The sequence below is a fragment of the Borostomias antarcticus genome (genome assembly GCF_949987555.1).
Source record: "Borostomias antarcticus genome assembly, chromosome: 19".
Lineage (NCBI taxonomy): Eukaryota > Metazoa > Chordata > Actinopteri > Stomiiformes > Stomiidae > Borostomias > Borostomias antarcticus.
Genome location: NC_140252.1, coordinates 10,383,730 through 10,405,201, shown reverse-complemented (window position 1 = coordinate 10,405,201; position 21,472 = coordinate 10,383,730). Strand labels below are relative to the sequence as shown.

Below are 21,472 nucleotides of genomic sequence, written 5' to 3'. Positions count from 1 at the left end.
AATCAGGTGTGATTGGTTTTGGCAACAACCAACTCATCCAGTCTTTGGGGCACCAAGAACAGGATTGAGAAACACTGATCAAACTATAGACCAAGTCATTTTGCCCTTGGAAAATTAAGCCTATTGTTGTAATAAAAACAGAAAATCCACTTTGTTACTAAGTAGGGTGTTCACTGCTGTCTGTGGGTGTGTCTGGGTATGTGGGTGTGTTTGTGGCCGGATGGGTGTTGTTCACACCATAAGTTGAAGACAAATGACACTATGACGTTCATACTTGGTACATATATTCTGCCCATATATTCTGTGGGGCGGCTGTAGCTCAGTTGGTAGAGCGGGTCGTTCAATGATCGAAGGGTCAGCGGTTCGAATCCCATTTCCGACTGTCCACGTGTCGAAGTGTCCTTGAGCAAGACACCTGACCCCAAATTGCTCCCAATGAGCAGGTTAGCACCTTGCATGGGATCTGCCTCCATTGGTGTGTGAATGAGAGGCCATTGTAAAGCGCTTTGAGTGCAGCTAAGGTGGAAAAAGCGCTATATAAGTGCAGTCCATTTACCATTTACCAAGGTATCCTGTACCTGATTAGATTTTGGAAGATCCACAAATTATTTTTCTTTTATCAGTGCATGCATTGTCAATACTTACGACCGACCACCAGAGGGCAGCAACGACTACCTCTCCACTGATTGAGCATGCCTCGTGGACATTGTAGAGAAGTCGGTTTTTGTCTGCAGTGTCATCCTCAAAAGCATGCACCCGACAAACACATTTTCAGGATTTTCTGAAATCAGGATTTTATATAGGACTAAGGGTTATTTTAATGAAACAAAAGTGGACGGTCATTGTTGCGCTCTAAGGCGCAAGTTGGCACCTCACCCAAGTACAGTCTAGTTGACATTTCCTTAAATTTACATTGCAAGTGTAGCGGCCTACGGCTAGTAATGAGCTGAATACACTGCTGGTCAACGCCACCTTTTTGTTACACGAAGGGAGATCCTTGGGACTAAACTAGACACAGGTTTGCAGTGAGATCATATGTTTATTTAAATAAGTTTAGGGGTTGCTGCAAAGGAATAGAGCCTAGAGTGTAGAAATAGTTAAAGCACCTAAGAGGAGCTTTTCAGTTTTTGTCAATTTTAGCGTCACCTGTGGACCAAAGCAGTAGTGTTTGTCCAGAAAGAAGACTGCATTTCCCATGACCATCACTGCTTCCTGTCATAAAGATCTCTGTCCTAGCCCAGCATTCATTTTGAAAGCCAGTAAAAGGCTACTTGGGTCAGGATGTCGAGCGACAAGGTTGAGCAGATATTTTTAGAATAAGATAGCCAACCTTCTTGCTGAAGGACGCATTTGCTAAAGTAGGCACGGGAGAGGCATCAGACTTTTATAACCAGTAAAAAACTCCTTTTAGTTGCTTTAAAATGACAGTTTAAGTACAAATACTTTAAAACCTAATTAAAATCTGTCAGGGAATGCAGTGGCTGCTTGCTGTAGGGACCATTATGTTATGGAAGCTGCTGCTAGTTGTGGGCGAACTTGCTATCACCGTCTTATTGTGCTGGGTTTGTATTGTAAATGATGTGTCCAGGTGACGAGACCTATCTTCATTTAGCAGATGTGAGATTTCAATGTAATTTTAGTTCACTGCTATTTCTATGGCATGGCTCGATCCTACTAACCAGTCCTGAAGAGAAACAAGCCGACGTCGCCCCATAAGCCAGGCTGCGCCTGGTCTAGTCTTTTTTCTCTCTCTCCATCCATGTTTCTGTTCCCATCCATGTCTGTCATTCTCACAAATGAAATATGTAGACAGTCTAGTTCACCTCAAGTACATTTATTATCACCCTTATCTGACATTTCAGGCGCAAGCATGAAACAAATGCAGAGACGCACCTTACAAGTACCCTTCTCAAGGGATCTGGATTGTCATTATATGTACAATATATCACCTAAATATGCCGTAACAGAATCAACAGGTTAAAAAACCGTAAAATACTTTGTAAAGGAAGAAAATATGCTCAGAACGTACAGGAGCAAAACAAGTGCACAATAGTCCCCAGAAAATAGACATATATACATACAAAAACTGTACAAAGCTCCATACTGTAGTACACTTCAGAAATACACTCATCCGTCAGGTCAAAGACCTTGTACAGGTACTGATGTGTGAGAAGGAGGTGAACTATGCGATCGGGAAGCAGCCCCATGTAACATCCCTCACACTGATATGGTTTATCTCCCGTGTGGACTTGGTAAGTAACATACTTGTGTAACTAAAAGGTTTGTCACACTTCTCACACTGATATGGTTTCTCTCCTGTGTGGATTATTTCATGGCAAACTCACTCTTTTGACTAAAAGCTTTGTCACATCCCTGATATGTTTTCTGTCCTGTATGGATTATCCTTCTATGTAAAGCGTAACAGCCCGTTCTACGAAAAACTTTGTGGCATTCCTCACACTGGTATGGTTTCTCTCCTGTGTGGATTCGTCTGTGGGAAACAAACTTACTCTTTTGACAAAAAGCTTTGTCACATTCCTCACATTGATATGGTTTCTCTCCTGTGTGGCTTCTTCTATGGACAACCAAATTTGGAGTCCTGGCTCACGAACTCTAATGGGGTTTTTTTAATGTAAAAGGAAAATGTAGGCTACTTTGCAATGGTAAAAATGAACTATGGCGTGCGTAGGTATGGAGGACCAAACCTGTCAAAATGAAAAATAAATAATAATATATATATATATAATATATAATTTATTTAATATAATAAATAAATGACTCAACAAATGACCAATAAATAAATGAATGAATAAATATGCACAAAAAATAAATAAATGAATGTAGTAATGTGTAAATAAATACATTACATTTGATATAAATGTATAAAAGTATATATTTATTTCTTGTTTGATAAATTATTTCTTGCATTTATTTCAATATTCATTTATTTATTTATGTATTTATTTCCACATTTTTTTTCACATTTATTTCGCTGTGGTAACTTATGCTGCCGAGCTAACCTGCTCCGGGGCAGGTTAAATTCCAGATTATGGATCAAAACGTAGCCTATGAAGCACTGCCCGCTGACCGATCAATTCACTTGAAAAAAGGCATATGGATGTTAAGATTCTATGTGGAACTTCAGTGTGCGAATTAAACAATAATCTGCGGGGCGCGAACAGTGAGAGGTTCTTATAAGAAGACTTTTTACAAACCGCCAAAACCCTCTTTGGCTTTCCCCAATATCATATGAGAAATTGCAGAGTGACAGCTGCTTGAGCCATATTTTGCCTTGTGCATTTAGTCATAGACTGTAGGATATGCACTGGCTTGCCTTTTATTAGTCTACCTACAGTTTCAAATGATGTCAAATGATCACTCCAGTTTATCACCGTATCCCACTACCATTTCAACTATGCACCGGAACCCAACCTATATCTGAACCATTGATTACCATGGATCAGTATTGGGATTGATCAAGGGCGAATGTGAAATAGCAGCCACGAACTCAGCGGGTTATCCGAGATGCGGTAGCAGCGGCCAAAGCTCCTTCTGGCGGGGAGTGAAGCTTTTCAACTCGCCGGTCACTGGCTCCCTGGAGGAATTTAGCCTGGCTGCAATAATGTTATCGCGAACGGAATGAATACCATCTACTAGCAAACAAAACATGTTCAGCTATAATTAACCTGTTAAAACTAAGATGCCTGGATAAAAAAAACAATGTCTCCAATGGATATATTTGACAAAAACAGGTTAATATGCAAGCCGGTTTTCATTGCTAAATCAAAGCGGGAGAGCCGGGAACGTGCGTCTGCATTTCGTGAACTTGTTTGTGGACGCGCGTAGACCAGAAAAGCACAACTGCGCAAGTACAAAAGTCACCGGAAAGCCAGAAAAGCACAACTGCGCAAGTACAAAAGTCACCGGAAATAGTCAAATGACTACAAATTTGCCAAGATGGCGCGGTTCAATAGGGCTTCATTTGTGATAGCGGTCAGTGAATGGAGTGGCTGTATCCAGTTCTATTAATACATAATATTAATCCATGCGGCAGCTTCAAGTTGCGTTGTAGTTATAATGCAACTGATCCACGGCAGGCATACACAGTCGATCTATGCACTCTCCCATACTGATTAACAAATGGGAGTAAGGGATCACCATGATGGACAGCCCCCTAATTAGCATATAAGGAGCGAGCAAACAAAGAATAAATAAATGTGGAAATAAATGAATAAATAAATAATAAATACATAAATAAATAAATATACAATACATAAATAAATAAATAAATAAATAAATAAATGAATATGGAAATAAATGCAAGAAATAATGAATCAAACAATAAATAAATATAAAATGTTATACATTTATATCAAATTTAATGTATATATTTACACATTACTGCATGCATTTATTCATTAATTTATTTATTTTTGTGCATATTTATTCATTCATTTATTTATTGGTCATTTGTTGAGTCATTTATTTATTTATGTATTTATTTTTTTAATTTTGACAGGTTTGGTCCTCCATACGTAGAGGTCGAAAGTGCCTTCCACCCGGTAGGGAACAATGTGAGTCCTATATACGTCTACATTTTACATGCAAAATGTTTCACTTGCAATACAAATTAATGGAAGGAATCCGTGAAAGCTGAACTGCAATGCGCACTCCGGAAGATTGACCCAAGCCAGACACGGTAGACTACATACACCTACGCTTGCTGGACCTGATATTTATTTTTAGGGCAGACGGACACTTAGTTTGTCTCTAAATTATGTTATACAGATTCGGCGTCATTCTCACTCCAGAGTGTTCGGACATTGAGGTGTTTGTTTCGGGTAGTCGTCCGGAGATGGGCCGCTGGGACCAGAACAAGGCGGTTCTGATGAAACCCACTCAGCTGGTCCTGTCGACGCGCGAGCCCTGCCTGTGGATTGGTGACGTGCAGTTTGAGGAGCCGTGCGAAGATAGTTTGTGGTTCAAGTTCATTAAAAGAGTTGGGGGCAATTTCGTCTGGGAAGGTAGCCTATTATAAAATAACAAATTGTTTTGTAAGTGATTGCATATAGGCTAGGCTGCTTAAGTAGGTTAGACAGCCCCGTTTGTTTGTTTGTTTTGCTTGTTTGTTTAGGGCAAATGATGTGCCGTTATACTGTAGGCTAACTAGGAATAAACTACGAATGACAACCACGTAGAAGTCGGCTATTTATTTACTGTTTGAAGAACTCGTCCCTTGTTTATCTTTCAACCACTTGATGGCGGCAAAGACATTGAAATGGCGCCTGCTCGTGTCATTACATGTGGTATGGTAAAGTTAAATAGTTTAAATGCTACCACCAATAAATAGGATACTATAGACAGAAATAGGTCTTGCTGTCTCATCAAAAAGACATAGGGCCTACCTCCTAAGTCTATTATTGTTATCTTTCGCAAACAGGCCTTCATGTTTAACACCTCTTCAATTCACTCAATATCTGTAAATCTATGAGAATGCTTGAGAGTTTATCTGCCTCTACCTCTTCATTCGATCCTCAATGTGTTTTTTTTTCCTTTGCCAGGAAGTGGCCCCCACCATGACCGTTGTTTCATGTATGACAAGAGCAACATGGTGGGCGGTGTGTACTGTCACCCCATTGGCCACTGGATTGAGGAGACGGGCCACACAGACGAGATGAAGCACACTACTGACTTCTACTTCGGTGTGGCTGGCCAGCAATCTATGCATTTCTCCAGGTGAACAGGCCTTGATTCACTCAATCATTCTCAGGTTCAGGTTTTATTTGCCACATGTAACATATAGTGTACAATCACAGTGAAATGTTGATGCCGGTTCCGAGATGTGCTCATTATCAGATAATTACAAATACACAATTTACAATCACACAAAATAAATACAAATATATGCAATATAAAGATACTGATATGGATGCATATACCGGTATGGTAGTCCGTTTTCCATGGACTCAGAGAATATAGCACTCACAGAATACCAATGTGTACATGTTATAACAAGCCTAACATTTGCAGCAAATTATCTGCCAATATTAGAGTATACCTAGCCTATTTTTAGTCTCTATACAAGCTATTCAGCAAAACCATTGACCTCAGTAGAGCACCAGAGTTAAGCACCTTCCCAGTTTTCAGGCCCAATAAAAACCCTGTCTGAGCAAAGGTAGTTTTCACTACGTCAAGTATTCCCTCCAAAATGAAATCTTTTGAATCTCTTTACCTTCATGGTAACATTTCTTGAGATACCAAGCTACGAAAGAGATATAACATTGTTGTCCTAATCTTGCTGATACTAAACCCCAGCCCACGGCTGATTTGCAACTTCTAGGCCTGAAAACTGCTGCAGAAGGGGTATGACTTCAGTATTCTATAGCTTGCCTAAGAGCCAAGAGGTTAACGATCGTCCATCTTCTGGAAACATCCGAGAGGATGGAAGGGAAAGAGGGTGAACCAGGGACAAACAGAGGGAGGAAATTGGAGAGAGGAAGGACGACTGATTTAGAGGTTATTCCTGGTCCTCCAAGTATTATCAACAAGGCCCTCTGACCCTATAGATCGTGACTGCTGTTTCCTTCCCTGCTCCCATCCTTCTTTCTCCTCTCTGCTTCCCCTGTTCGTCCTTCCCTCTGTTCTGCTGTGTCCTTCCCTCTGTTCTGCTGTGTCCTTCTCTCTGTTCTGCTGTGTCCTTCCCTTGTTCTGCTGTGTCCTTCCCTCTGTTCTGCTGTGTCCTTCCCTCTGTTCTGCTGTGTCCTTCCCTCTGTTCTGCTGTGTCCTTCCCTCTGTTCTGCTGTGTCTGTTCTGCTCCAGCTTGGGTTCAGCCGGTCCAGCTGGTGTGGGTTGAGTAATCAGAGCTCAAACTCAGAACATGAAATATTCTTTTCACTGTAAACTTGAAAAATCTCAGTGAAAACGACAGACGGATGCCAAGGCCAGGCAGAGAGGTGTTTTCTAATTTTAGGTCACGTACACTTATTTATTAAAACATTAGTTTGCTTTGAGCATTTCTCTCTGCCTTGCCTGGTATGGTGGTAAATGGACTGCACTTATACAGTAGGCTATATAGCGTTTTTATCCAACGCTCTTTTCAATGATGGCCTCTCCTTCACCCATTCACACACACATACACACACGTAAATGATGGCAGCGGCCATTTAAGGTCTTACAATTGCCATCGTGTTGTCTCATTGGGAGCAATTGGGGGTTCAGTGTCTTGCCCAAGGCCACTTTGACATGTTGCCAGGAGGAGCCGGGATTTGAACCGCCGACCCTACGATCATTGGACAACATGTTCTACCTCCTGAGCTACAGCCGTTGGGAAACATTTAGATACTTATTGCATCATTTAAAAAAACATTTTTCTCCTGGTTGAGGAGTTGGTGTATCTCCCATCCTGAGTTTCTCTGTTAGAGATGCAGTAACCATCTCCACAACAATGAAACCCCATCTATTAGTTTGCCTGCCTTTTGTGATGCATAGACCTACATCATTTCATAATGCTACAACATTAATGAGCTCCCCTGAGGGCTGTGTGTGTGTGTGTGTGTGTGTGTGTGTGTGTGTGTGCGTGTGTGCGTGCGTGCGTGCGTGCGTGCGTGCGTGTGTGCTGCAGTGATGGAAGAAAATGAAGCTCCTTTATTAAAGGTAATTGGAAGATTGGTCCCTTTATACAGTTCCACAATTAGGGCCGTCTATGATACTCAGACCTAATCATTGTTATGTCAATCAGAGTGAAATGCTTTGCACTACTAACTAGATGAATGTCCAACCATCACTTGGTCAGGTCTACCATCATGACATTATCATGAGTTTGAGATTGCCTAGACTTGAACTACACAGAGAGTGACCTGAGGTGTGGTCCCCCACCTTGGTACTGTAGGTCTGCTTCTTGTCAATGTAAGGACTACTGTGTCCCAGTCCGCCTAGGCCAGGGCTGATTGCCCTATGGTGGTTTCTGTTAGTCTTGTAGATCTTTGTGGGAAGCAATCACCAAAGTGGAGAGACAACTGTTTAAGCGCAATTGTCCTTTTGGAGTCACATCTTACAATTGTCATCATGTTTTCTCAGATTATTTCTTAGACAATGAATGGTTCAACAATTGTCCAACAAAGTCAGATTATTTGAAAACATGAAAGTAGTTTTCTACGCCTTCTAGGAAGTAGTTCAAATAGAGGACACAGGTTTACCTTCCAAATGTGCCCTAACACATTAGCCTACCAATAAATCACAACCTGACTGAGTGGGTCTTCTTTCACTCTTTCACTCTGATTTGGGTATTTACATTTTTACCCACACTTTTTTTTTTTTCAAGCGGCATTAAAAATAATTGCTTTAGCATTCACAAAGCCAAGGATGTCCAAAACCAGCAGCTACGACAAAACAGAGAAATATGGTGTTTAACAGCCCTATGAGGCAAGTACAGTCTACAGTCCGACCACAGCCCTATGAGGCAAGTACAGTCTCATGTCTGCTACCGCTTTTTCCTCTGCTGCCACATTTCTCTGTAGCTTTCCTCTCTGCTACAAGTTGAACATTTAACGGCTGCATGGTGTCAACCCTTCAACCTTCCCTTTCACGGATGGGAGAGACGGGGAGCGGGGAGGAGTCAGGAGTGCGCTGTGTCCTCTGCATAGTTAGACAGCGCGCCTCATTTTGTTAGCGTGCCAAAATCCATTAGAGAGACGAGAAATTAAAAGTGCTAAAGACCCTAAATTGATTTCAGTGAGAGGGGTGGCAGATGGTGACCTCGTGGAGGTCACTGTTAATAACTCTGCTTATGTGACACCCAGACTCATCATCATCATCATCCACATAATCATCAAAATTGCGGCAGAAATAGCAAGTAGTAAGTAGCAAGTTTGACTAAAATATTTGCCGGAAGCATATGCTCCCACTGGAAACAGAGTTGAACAGCTGATTAGAAGCCATGATGCTTTGGCTGAGGTAATGATGGATGAAAAAGAATAGGAGAGATAGGGGTGAATGGGATGATGCCCACGGCCCAGGAAGGACACACAATCTCACTCAGAAAACATCTTTCCTCTTTACCCAGGGCTCTGGGGCGAGGTCTCCTGGACGCAGCAGAGATGAGGCTGGTCACACACCTTGCATGACAATGAGCGCGGGCAGGCTGCCTGGCCCGGGCGCTTTTAATTTGTGGCCGGAGACCTTACAAGCATTTTTCAAGGACCTTGATGCATCAGGACGCACAGTGTCCTTGTAAAGGCCTCCTAATAATAGCTTTTTAAATTAGACTTCCAGGCTGTGTAGTCACTGGTATCTCACACACTCGCTCTCTTACTCTCACATACAAACACATTAAACTTGCATACACATTCATTACACAACACAAACAGGTCTTTAATACAGTACATGCCTCATATATTCCTTTGAAAGAGAGTTGAATTGACTTCACAAGTGCCTGGTCCTGATCAATTCCTCAAAGCAGAGGAGATTGCGAGGACACTGTCAGCATCTTTATAACTTGCTATAAACCTGTTGTTTTGTTTTAGATGTTTGTTTGCCTATTATGGAGAGGGATTTATGCGCTGCTATGTGATGTGAAAGTCTGACCAGGTGTACCTAGTGGAGGTTGATCGCACATGAGCCTAGATTACCTGTACATCATCGCCGAATGGGGTGATTTAAGCTGAAGTACATCGTATTTTCAAATTGATACAGTATCCAGAAAATTAGATGTCACAAAATATGAACTCATGACACACTAGGGATTTTAAGCTGTAGTTCACCTCAGGCAGCTCATTCCTCTTCTACTGTATATCTTATATTTGTGTTGGATATAACCATTTCTTTGAGATTGTGTAAGGGCTTTAATAGAATGGGTTTTGCTTTTGAAAACAAACAGCAGTATCTATCCTTGTGTCCAGCTCCATCCCATTATGTGTTGCAAGCTGTCCCTGTCGAGTCATCGGCTTTACCTAGTTTACTCTCTATTAGGCTCCTGTCTGCTAAGTGCTTACTGAGCCTTATTATGAGATGCACTTATATATCTTATTATGGACTACAGGGATAGCCAATAGATTGAAACATTTTGCAGGAGCTTGCTGATCGCCTCGAGACAGGTCAGGGAAGAATTTTTACAGCTCATCTATTTCGGCCCTTGGGTGAACTGTTTTATTGTTTTCTTCCCTCTGGAAAATGTAGGGGTAGGATCTCTGTCCATCCCCCCTTTGCTCTCTGTAAAGCGCATTGTGTTGCCCCTGCATATGAAATGCGCTGTACAAATACATTTGATTTGACCAGTAGGTAACAGAGCGAAGGGTCAATGTTGGTGAGTTGTCCCCACTGAGCGTTAGTCATCTGCGCCTGGACTTTGAGAGGGGCTCTGTCCAGAGGTCTCGCCGTGCGTGGCCGCCGGCAACATGACCGGCAGGGTCCCTGCGCTGTCACTCCAGGATATCGCTTTGTGACGCCATTCCTACCTTTACATGTCACCTCCTCCCGCTGCAGTTTACGCATGCTAATGAACACTAAATGGAGTCTGGCCTGTGAGTGACAACGTAGAAAATACGGGGCAGAGGAGGAGGTCAGCGAAATATCGCCGCCGGGGATAACGACGGTGGGTGGGGAGAGAGAGAGAGAGAGGGCGACAGAAAGATATACGAGGAAGAGTACGGTACCTTTTTCCCAATCAGATGAAAGAAAACAGTTTTGCTTTCTCGCCTGTGGTCTGTGTGAGAGACGGCTTCTAAAAATAGCGACTCCATTTCCTCCTCCTCCTCAGGAATCGGACTAGCTTTTTCCCACTCACCCACTAGCTCGAAGTTCCCCTCACCTCATCCCTCCCTCTCTCATCCCTCGGTGCCTCTGCACATAGCACCCAGTTCCTGGGTCAGAAGTGCCATACCTCAAACCCCTCATCCTTTATGTTCCTCTACTTCTCCAACCCCAGTCCCATGTCTCTCCCTCACTACATTTTCAAAACGAGAGAAACGCACACACGCATTTTTGAGGTGCACACGGCGTGCCCGAAAAGAGGTTGCACACTCGCTCCGATGCAAAGTTATGTCTTTTTATATTTAATTCAACCAGTGGTCCCAGTAAGCACAGACGTATCCCCCCATGTCAAATGCCCTGTCTGCATTGAGGACCACAGAGAGGGCCGGCTTGGAAACTCCCTTTAAACCTTTTTGTGTTGTCCTGACTTCATTAGGGGCCGGACAGCTTCCACTGCCGGTTCCTCATGCATTTCCCAATGTTCTGAATCGTGTTCTTGTTCTACAACAAATCAGCCATATGTGCTATCACTTTGCAACCACCACCAAAATGTTGGCTCAAGTGAGTAGAAACTTCCAAATGCTTTGAGCTGGCAGGAATTATGAAGTCCATCACTCTGTTTTTCTCAAAAACTATCAAACCTATCTAACCCTACTTCTCCCACATTTTTTGGTCAATTGACACCCCAATTGCTACACTCCATCTCCAGACTGTCCTCCACAAACGATCTTCACAGATTTTTTAATTATCAAAAATTGAGCCCACAGCGCATCAAAATGTTTAACTGTAAACAGTATATGCAGTTACTGCAAATACTTACTTGCCCAATACATCTCCAATGTTCATGAAAAAAAGAAGTCTGTCCTCATTTTGTTCTCCACTTATTGAGTGTGTACCTTGGTTTTATTGGTTAGCCTTCGTGGTGCCTTTAACATTTTGTGGAAACGTGTTAGAGTCGCCCTTGGTGTAACTTTGTGACTTCATGCCTAGGGTAAGAAACTGAATGCATACTTAATGTGCTGTGACATGATTTTAAAGTTTTAAATTATGGTCTGGGCAGTTCTGCTGACAAGACTCATGTATTTGTCATTTGTCTCCTCTTCCTCATGCACACTTCCCCATAGTTTCATTTAGCTTAGCTATTAGCCTTTATACACAGTTTGTCCTTAGGGGAGTATCACAGTATAGTTTTGCTTTGTTGTGTATTTTTAAAATGTGTTAGTTTTATTCTAGTAAAGCAAATGCTTAGTACAGCTTCAAGGTAGATCAGGCCAGCTTGTTCCTAATTTGTAGCAGGGGTTACTGTTCATCTTGTTTGCATCTCTTCATCTGATAAGTCTTGTCGGCTAATCAGTTCCACATGTGTTCAATCCAATCAATTCAGTCAATCAGTGAATCCATGCTCAGTCCAGAGTCCCACAACTCATTTTCATCACAGTAGGCCTACTAAAATGTTTATCCAGGATCCCTATGGTGTAAATAAGCTGTGGCATTTATCATTTTTTTAGCTAGACCTATCTGAAGCCATGCTCCTCATATTCAGTGCAAAATCTCCAATGTTCATGACAAAATAACATTTCACTGACATGGTAGATGTAGTGTGACATTTTTCAGAATTATACAGCATCTCAAATCAAATTTGACAGTATTTTGAATTCTGTCCTCATCCTGTCCCCTTCAAACTATTTCACTCATATGGAAAAAATACACTACCCACAATCCTATAGTGCAACAGCGCAAGCTCCACAAATCAGACTTTGCTGTTGGCAACCCCACCCATCCCCTGCCTAGGACTACATCCAGCCAAATTGAATTTTGGCCACTGATTGAGCACAGACGCATTTACTCTGCAATTAAGAAGACAAGTCAAAAAATGTTTCAAACCCCAGCCAGTTTGTCAATTAAGAAGTTTTATTAGAAGATCAAGCGAAAGTCAAACTTCCAGCTTCTCACCTGGCTCAATAAGAACATGACCTTCCCTTGGTGTCTATGGTGGTGAGCCCCTGGTTCAAGCCCTGGATGATGCAGAATAACATAATAATGCCTACTCAGGCATTGTACCATTTGGAATTCAGACACATGATTTTAAAGTTTTAAATAATTAGGATCCAGGCAGAGACCCTCATGTATTTGTCATTTGTCTCTTCCTCAATCAATCAATCAATCAATCAATCAATCAATCAAAGCTTTATTTGTATAGCGCATTTCATACCCAGAGGCAACACAATGCGCTTTACAGAGAACAAGGGAGGTGGGCATACGACCCACTCTCTACATATTCCAGAGGGAAGCAAAAAAACAGTAAACACCCGGGGGCCAGATAAGTGAGCTGTAAAAATTCTTCCCTGACCCCTCTCAACAAGGCAATCGAGCAAGCTCCAGGAGTATGTTTGTCTACCGGCTAAGAACATTTATAAAGCAATACATTACATTAAATTACATTTCAGAGTAAGAGAGGCTAAAAAAGCATCATAGGAGAGACATGGCAAATACTGGTGTGTGTTTGCTATGGCCCAGGCCTAAAGCCGGAAGTGGGCTGGTGTATGTCTGTGTGTACGTGTGTGTGTGTGTTAACTAAATGCTACGACATCCACAGCAGACACGGGGATATCTATCGGACTCAGGGAGGTCTGCTGGTGACAGTGGGGCATCCACTGGACCTGGTGAGGAGATAGGAGGGAGGCACTAGGGAGAGGGAAGGCAGAACAGGGTTAGTAGCACACAGAGCCATAAAAACCACACAGATATTTAAAACAGGCAACCTGGAGCAAGCTCCTGGAATATATTTGTCTAATGGCTAAGAACATTTATAGAGCAATAAATTACATTAAATTAAATTTTTAGAGCAAGAAAAGCTAAGAGCATCAGGTCCAGGCCTAAGCCGGATGTGGACTGATGTGTGTCTGTGTGTACGTGTGTGTGTGTGTGTGTGTGTGTACTAAATACTACGACATCCACAGCTGACACGGGGGTTTCTATCGGACTCAGGGTGATCTGCGGGTGACAGTGGGCCAGACCTGGTTAGAAGGTAGGAGAGAGAGCCTGTTTCAGGGTACACTACTTGATATACATACAGTGCATAGCAGGATAAATACCAATGTATACAGAGGATTCATAGGTATGTTTGAGGCTGTCTTTCTGTGTCTCAAGGTCCTGGCCAGTGATTGTAGGTTAGGTCAAAAATGTACGTCTTGAGATCTCGCTTGAAGACCTCCGTTGTTTCGGCCCTTCTTAGGCACTCCGGCAGGGTGTTCCAGAGGTTGGGGGCATAGAAACTAAAAGCTGCCTCTCCGTGTTTCTTGGTCCTGGCTTTTGGAACTGTTAAAAGTTCAGTACCTGAGGATCTGAGTGGTCTGTTGGGCATGTACCTAACAAGCATGTCTGAAATATATTCTGGTGAGTGACTGTGGAGAGCTTTATAGACTAGTAATAGTATTTTAAAGTCTGTTCTAGAGTTGACAGGTAACCAGTGTAGTGATTTTAAGGCTGGTGTGATGTGTGCCCTTCGTCTAGTCTTAGTGAGGACTCGTGCTGCAGCATTCTGTATCATTTGTAGCTTAAAGATTGCTTTCTTTGGTAGGCCTGATAGTAGAGCATTGCAGTAGTCCAGCCTGCTTGTGATGAAAGCATGCATTAATCTTTCGGTGTCAGCCTGAGAGAGAAAGGGTTGCAATGTTGGCAATGTTCCTTAGGTGGTAAAAATATGTCTTTGTAATATTCTTGATGTGGTTTTCGAAATTAAGATCTGAGTCAAGTATGACACCTAGGTTTTTAGCCTGGCAATTGGTGTCAATTTCCAGAGTTTTTAAGTGTGCTGATAGTTTCTCTCTTTCAGCTTTTTCTCCAATGATCAGTACTTCTCTTTTGTCCTGGTTTAGTTGGAGGAAATTATGTGACATCCATACATTTATATCCGTAATACACTTGACAAGGCAGTCAACCAAGCTGTAGTTACTGGGTGTTACAGAAATATAGAGTTGGGTATCATCTGCGTAGCTATGGTAGCTAATGTTGTGCCTCCTGATGACACTTCCAAGGGGCAGCATGTACAGGCTGAAGAGTAGAGGTCCTAGGATCGATCCTTGGGGCACCCCACAGGTCATAGAGATCTTTCCTGAGCTATGTTCACCGAGGGCAATGAAGAAATCACGACTGGTTAGATATGTCCTAAGCCAATTAAGGACTGGACCAGAGAGGCCAACCCACTTCTCCAGTCTTTCGATGAGGATTGCATGATCTATAGTATCAAAGGCTGCACTCAGGTCCAGGAGGACGAGAACAGAGAGCTCTTTGGAGTCAGCATTAATTCTGAGGTCATTTACAACTTTGACTAATGCCGTCTCTGTGCTATGATGGGCACGAAAGCCGGACTGGAAAAGGTCAAGGGTACAACTTGTAGCTAGGAAATCATTAATCTGTTTGAAAACAATCTTTTCCAGAATTTTACTCAAAAAGGGAAGGTTGGAGATTGGTCTAAAATTGCTAAGAACTGAAGTGTCTAAGTTGTTTTTCTTCAGCACAGGTCTCACCAAAGCAGTTTTAAGTGTTGGTGGGAAGACACCTGTAGATACTGTAGGGAGTCATTAACAATGGATAAAATGTCATAGGATACAGAGTCAAAAATAGTTTTGAAAAAATCAGTGGGGATGGGATCCAGCAGGCATGTGGAGGATTTGAGTTTGGATACTACTTTTCTCAACATTTCTGTGTCCATCAGTGTAAACAAGCTCATATGTCCATTACATGGAGGGAGAGGATCTGTGAGCGAGATGCATGGCCTTTCCTGGGTGATATTCCTCCTAATATTCATAATCTTATCTCTGAAGTAAGCTGCAAATTCCTCACATTTGGAGGTAGAGAGCAGGTTATCAGGTGTTTATATGGCAGGGTTTATTAAGCTATCAATTGTTGAGAAGAGCACTCTTGAATTATTTCGGTTGATAGATATCAATTTTGAGAAGTGGTCTTTCCTTGCATTTCTTATTGCTTTATTAAAGGCAGAGAGATGTTCTTTGAGAATATCATGGTGGACCTGTAGCTTGGTTTTTCGCCATATATGCTCAGATCTTCTGCAGGTTCTCTTTAGTTGATTTGTTTCCTCATTTCGCCATGGAGCTTTATGATTGGCTGTGATCCTTTTCAGTTTAATAGGTGCTACAGAATCCAAGGCTGCACTTACTCTGGTATTAAAGGTGGTTGCTAAGTCTTCAATAGTTCCTAAGGGCCCCACTTCTGGAGTTGATAAATTGTTTGTGGTCATTATTTCTCTAAAATTATCGGCTACTGCGGAGGTAAGATAACGTTTCTTGATAAAGCGCCCAGTACTACTTTTGACTTTAGGAACCAATGCATTGAAGAAGATACAGAAATGGTCGGAGAGAGCGAGGTCACTAATAGAGGAGACAGTGATAGTCAGGCCCTTAGTAATCACTAGATCAAGGGTGTGGCCTCGGTTGTGGGTTGGCTCAGTGATATGTTGGGTAAAATCCATGGAGTTTAGGAGGTTGATAAAGTCCCTGGCTTTCGAGTCCACCTCAGTGTCCACGTGTATGTTGAAATCTCCAATGATGATAATCTTATCATAATTTGTATGGATGATGGACAGGAGTGAAAAAAGCTGTAGTTAGGAGGAGAGGCTTCGATGAGGGCTGCTGGTCCATTTATATTTAGCCAGGTTTAAGTTAGGAACATACAGTCTAATTTACGTTCACATATAAGATCATTAATGAGAAAAGTTTTGCTTGATAGGGACCTGACATTCAGGATCGCCATTGAAATAGCTTCCTGAGAAAAGGGCTGGCTCGCCTGACTAGTAGGCCTGGATGGTATATTCACTGGAACGGATATCAGGTTTTTCATATAAGATCCACCTGACTGTTTCCTTATGGTAATAGGGGTGCAGTGGGAGATATTTCGCTGAATGGCATATTCAGGTGGGCAAAATTAGTTTATAGAAATATAAACGTCGCTATGCCAGGTCTCAGTGAGGGGCAGGGAATCCAGGTCTATGGTGATGGAGCGCTGGTGAGATGGAGCTGGTGTAGCCCGACCCGTGGGTACAGGAGGTTTATGTTTGGCAGTAGGGTGGTTGAGACAGGTCGGGCTAACCCCACATCAGACGCTGGATGATCTCAGCGTCAGGTCCATATTCATACTGAGCAGACGGGCACCTGACCTGCTAGGATGAAGGCCGTCCCTGGCGAAGAGGTCCGAGCGGTTCAAGAAGGTGGTGAAATTATCTATGAAGGGAAACTTCAATTGGCAGCAGTAGCCTTTCAGCCAGATGTGGAGCTGACGGATCCTACTATATTTGGCATCACCATACCGGGGGGAGGAGAACGGGCCAGAGATGATGCAGGTCTTTCCTGACGCCTGAGCAGTGGAGATCAGGGCCTTGAAATCCTCCTTCTGCCGCTCAGACTGCTGGAGCTTGATGTCATTTGTTCCGACATGGATGATGATGGATGAGGCCAGGGGATAATCCGCGAGGAGTGATGGGACAACAGTCCTGATGTCCGAGACCTTAGCTCCTGGGAAGCAGCAGGTCCGGGCTTCCTTCCTCCTCCTCCTCAAAACGCCCGTCCCCGATCTACACCTCCCTGAGCTTAGCTAAGCACCCCTTCTGTGCCCTCTGCCCCCTTCTCAGGGTGCTATCCAGGGTCTGGCTGGGCAGCTGTCCACGCCAGCTGGAGCATGTGACCCTCAAGCTGAAGCAGGAGCTGGGCGTCACCGCTGTGATGAACTTCCAGACGGAGTGGGACTTGGTCAACAACTCGCTAGGATGCCGGCGCGACCCCGGGCAGCCCATGACTCCAGAGACCATGACGCACCTGTACCGGGACAGCGGCCTGGTGTACGTGTGGATCCCCACGCAGGATATGAGTACAGAGGGTGAGGTGAATCCGGCGCACGTTCAGGAGTGCAGAGCTGTTCTCTGATGGTCTATGCATGGGGTGGACCTGCAGTCTTGATTATGCAACACTTATCATCAATGTGATGCCTCGCTAATTATCAGATTTCACCTGTTCATTGTCCAGGATGAGAGGTTAGAGGAGGAGTTCTGTAGATCCTGCTGCCTTTAGAACTCCAGGACCTGTTAGGTTATTGTCTAGAGAAAGCGCTGGAAGTCGTCCTATATGAAACTTAAAAATCTAAAAGATTAAAATCTTGTGGATTTAAGCCCCAGATGCACTGAAAGAGTCTGACGCTAGCGTTTTGAAGTACACCAATTGTTTTAAATGGCCGATCACGCACCGAAAGCGCTTTGAGGCGAGTCAGACTGCCTTAACGCTTCTACTCCCAACTTGTTTACATTTTGGAGCGTCAAACGGGGACAAATCAATCTAAATGAAATCAGCTCCCTATCAAAGCTGACGCCTGCAGTGCGCCATAGGAGCGTCAAATGAGGCGAGTCAAATGAAGCGCGTCAATTGACTCTTCCAGTGTGTTTGGGGCTTTAGGTGGAATTTGGGGAATTCTTTGGCGAGATCTAGCGCCACAAGGTTCAGAATCAGAACAGTCAGGGCCCTCTCCATGTACAGTACTACTCTGATGAAATGACCAATGAGACTTTTCATAGCGGTTCAGAAACACAAACACCTTGTGAGAAAAGCTGATTAGAGAATCAGGACCTGATTACCAATTCTCTCTCGAGCCCTTTCTAATGGGGGCCACTGGCTCTCTGTGTGGCTCTGACCTAAATTGGTAGAAATGGTCAAGTCACCTCAGCTGGACAGCCTTGTTGGACAGTACTGAATCAGATGAATCCCATCAAAAGCTGTCAGATCGTTAGGCCCCTGGGAGGGACAGGATTGGGAGACTTTTCCAGCAAACCTTAGAAATGACTGATGATGTGAAAAGTGTGTATTACTCTTGACTCAAGAATTCTCATGAGCTATATAACACACGTATCGATTGCCTGATTAAATGGTAAATGGACTGCACTTATATAGCTCTTTGTTCCAAAGCGCTTTACAATGGCCTCTCATTCACATACACACACATTCACACACCAATGGCGGCAGCTGCCATTCAAGGTGCTAGCCTGCTCATTGGGAGTAATTTGGGGTTCAGTGTCTTGCCCAAAGATACTTCGACATGTGATTAGGAATAGCCGGGATTCGAACCACCAACCCTACTATCATTGGACAGCCCGTTATACCTCCTGGACCACAGCCGCACCAGAGTTAGTCATGAGATTTACTGAACAGGATTTCCTCATGTGTAGTGCCCCCCCCCCCCCCTGTATGTCGCCCTCTACAGGTCGAACAAGGATGTTGCCGCAGGCCGTCTTCCTGCTGCACGGGCTCCTGGACAATGGTCACACGGTCTATGTTCACTGTAACGCCGGCGTGGGCCGGTCGACCGCCGCCGTGTGTGGTTTCCTCATGTACGTCCTGGGCTGGAGCCTGAGGAAGGTGCAGTACTTTGTTACAGCCAGGAGGGCAGCGGTCTACATCGATGAGGAGGCCTTAGTCCGCGCCCAGGGAGACTTCCTGCAGATGTTTGGATGCCTGCGATCATCTGTGTGTTACCCTGAGACTTGAGGGTGGCGCTCCCTTATGGTGTAGAGTGGTAATTGCAAGGACAGTGGCCATAGAGACTTAAGTGTCTTAGTGTTAAAATACTTTACCAAAATGTGGACTGCACTCAGCATGATTTATGTATGAGATGTCTGGAGGCGAAATAACTTCTGAATACTTCGATCAAATGCAAATGACCTGTTTAGCTGAGTGGCTGTCAAAATTCAGTCAATATCCAAGTTTCCCAAGAGAATGCTGTTAACTGCTATTATAGATTTAAAGAGCTACAGTATTAGTTCCAGTGGGGTGTGTTAGTTTTCATCCCTGCAATTCTTTGTTATTTACTGAAAGTTTTGAATGGGACAATCCAAGGTAGTCCAGGACAGGGTGTTCATGTTTGCGTGTGTGTCCTCTGAGGGGTTTCCACAGACCTTTTCTCCAACCCTTGCTTTTGTTAATTGATTAACACAGCAGGCATTTGGAAAAGGCACCTTGGCGCCGGTTTGTTTTGTCGACTGCAACTACTGAATGCTTGAGCCAAGAGCCAGGACAGTGACTGTAAGCTGAGCCATGCACATGGTGAGAATTTCCCCACTACAGCATGTGAGGGAGGGACAAGAGATAATAAACTAATAGACTGTTGTGTTCTCAGCCCATATCTTCTCTGTCACATTCCTCTACTCCGTATAAAATATTACTGCCGAGTCTCTGACGCGTATGTGGCATTTCGGAGCAATTGTGTTTTCCAGTCCAAGGCTGCGAGGGCTGCGTTTCTTTTGTAACGAGGTGGTCATAATGTCTCTTGCGAGAAGGAAAATGTCATTTTTCTGCTACATAAAGCAAAACAAACAAAACCCAAAGCTGCAGAAAAGCCATCACAGCCTCGATGCCTCCGCCAAAGAATGGAAGTCCTCCAAACTTTTCAGAGGTTCAGATACAACTTCATGTTCGTTTTGGAAAGACCTAGACTAACCTTGATTTACTTAAAAACGGCAGGGGAAGTCAAATCGACACATTGGCACCTCAAAATTGAGATTATGGTGGACAGTGGTTGGGAGGCACCTGTGACGGGCCTGGTTCAGACTGTGGATGGGAAGTCAGTTGAACTGGGGAGAGAACAGGAAACACATGGTGCTCGCTATCTGAACATGTACCCATGGTCCTCTACTCATAGGCCAACATCGGTGGGTTCAGGAGAGCAAGAGAAGCTGCTCACGTGTGTGTGTGTGTGTGTGTGTGTGTGTGTGTGTGTGTGTGTGTGTGTGTGTGTGTGTGTGTGTGTGTGTGTGTGTGTGTGTGTGTGTGTGTGTGTGTGTGTGGTGGGGAGGAGGGTGTGCGCATGTGTTTGTTGTACAGGCGATACAGTATGAAGCTCTCTGTTTTTTCCTCCTTTGTTCATGGCTCTGTTCCCAGCGAGCCATCAGTGTATTTATCCCTCCTGCTCTTCCCCTCACACACACATTCATTCCCCTGATTTAAACCAAAACAGACCCTGATTTAAACCAGAACACAGACCCTGATTTAAACCAGAACACAGACCCATTCTCTTAATTCACCTCTGCAGTTCCCCTGCCCATTCATCCAGTAATGGGCCCGCCACAGAGATGGGTCATTTCTTTTTTGCTCGGCTATAAAATGAAAAGAAATAAACTAGAAAGGGAAAACACCCCTGGGTCAGTTAGTTAATGGAATGAGGTAAGGCCGGTATACAGGTTGTTGGGGGTAGGCTGATACTAGTAACAACACTGATTTACAAATGGAGGGTTGGAATTAACCCCACATGCTGTAATACAATCGTCTGTCTTGGTGAAAAGTTGTTGTTGTTGTAGTAATTGTGCCATGGTATCTGTTTGAGAGTCCTGCTGGCTCATTCTACCTGATACATTACATTCCAGTCATTTAGCTGACGCTTTTATCCAAAGCGACTTACAATAATTGCATTTAGCGTTGGAAAAGCCAATGTACTACTCCTTGCCAGAACTCACAAGTGCATCTCCTTTGTAAGACAAGTGACTATAACAGCGTAATCTAGTGCTGAAGGCAAAGTGCAAGAATAGCAATCTAAAATACAATAGGTGCTTGAGAGGGAGAATCGTGGTAGTACTTCTTGAAGAGATGAGTTTTGAGCCTGCGGCGAAAGATGGGCAGCGACTGCTGTCCTGACGTCAGTGGGCAGTTCATTCCACCACTGCGGGGCCAGGACA

The 21,472-nt window shown here is 43.6% G+C and overlaps 1 protein-coding gene across 1 annotated transcript; it reads left to right on the top strand.

Annotated features, from left to right (window-relative positions):
- Positions 1-4,777: 4,777 nt before the first annotated feature.
- Positions 4,778-19,745, top strand: epm2a (EPM2A glucan phosphatase, laforin; the record flags this gene model as incomplete). The annotated part of the gene is made up of 4 exons (XM_084453476.1): positions 4,778-5,024; positions 5,562-5,736; positions 17,393-17,637; positions 19,009-19,745. The coding sequence occupies 4 exons, from the start codon at positions 4,778-4,780 to the stop codon at positions 19,290-19,292; spliced, it is 951 nt and encodes a 316-aa protein (XP_084309602.1). The 3' UTR covers positions 19,293-19,745.
- Between the last annotated feature and the right edge of the window lie 1,727 nt (positions 19,746-21,472).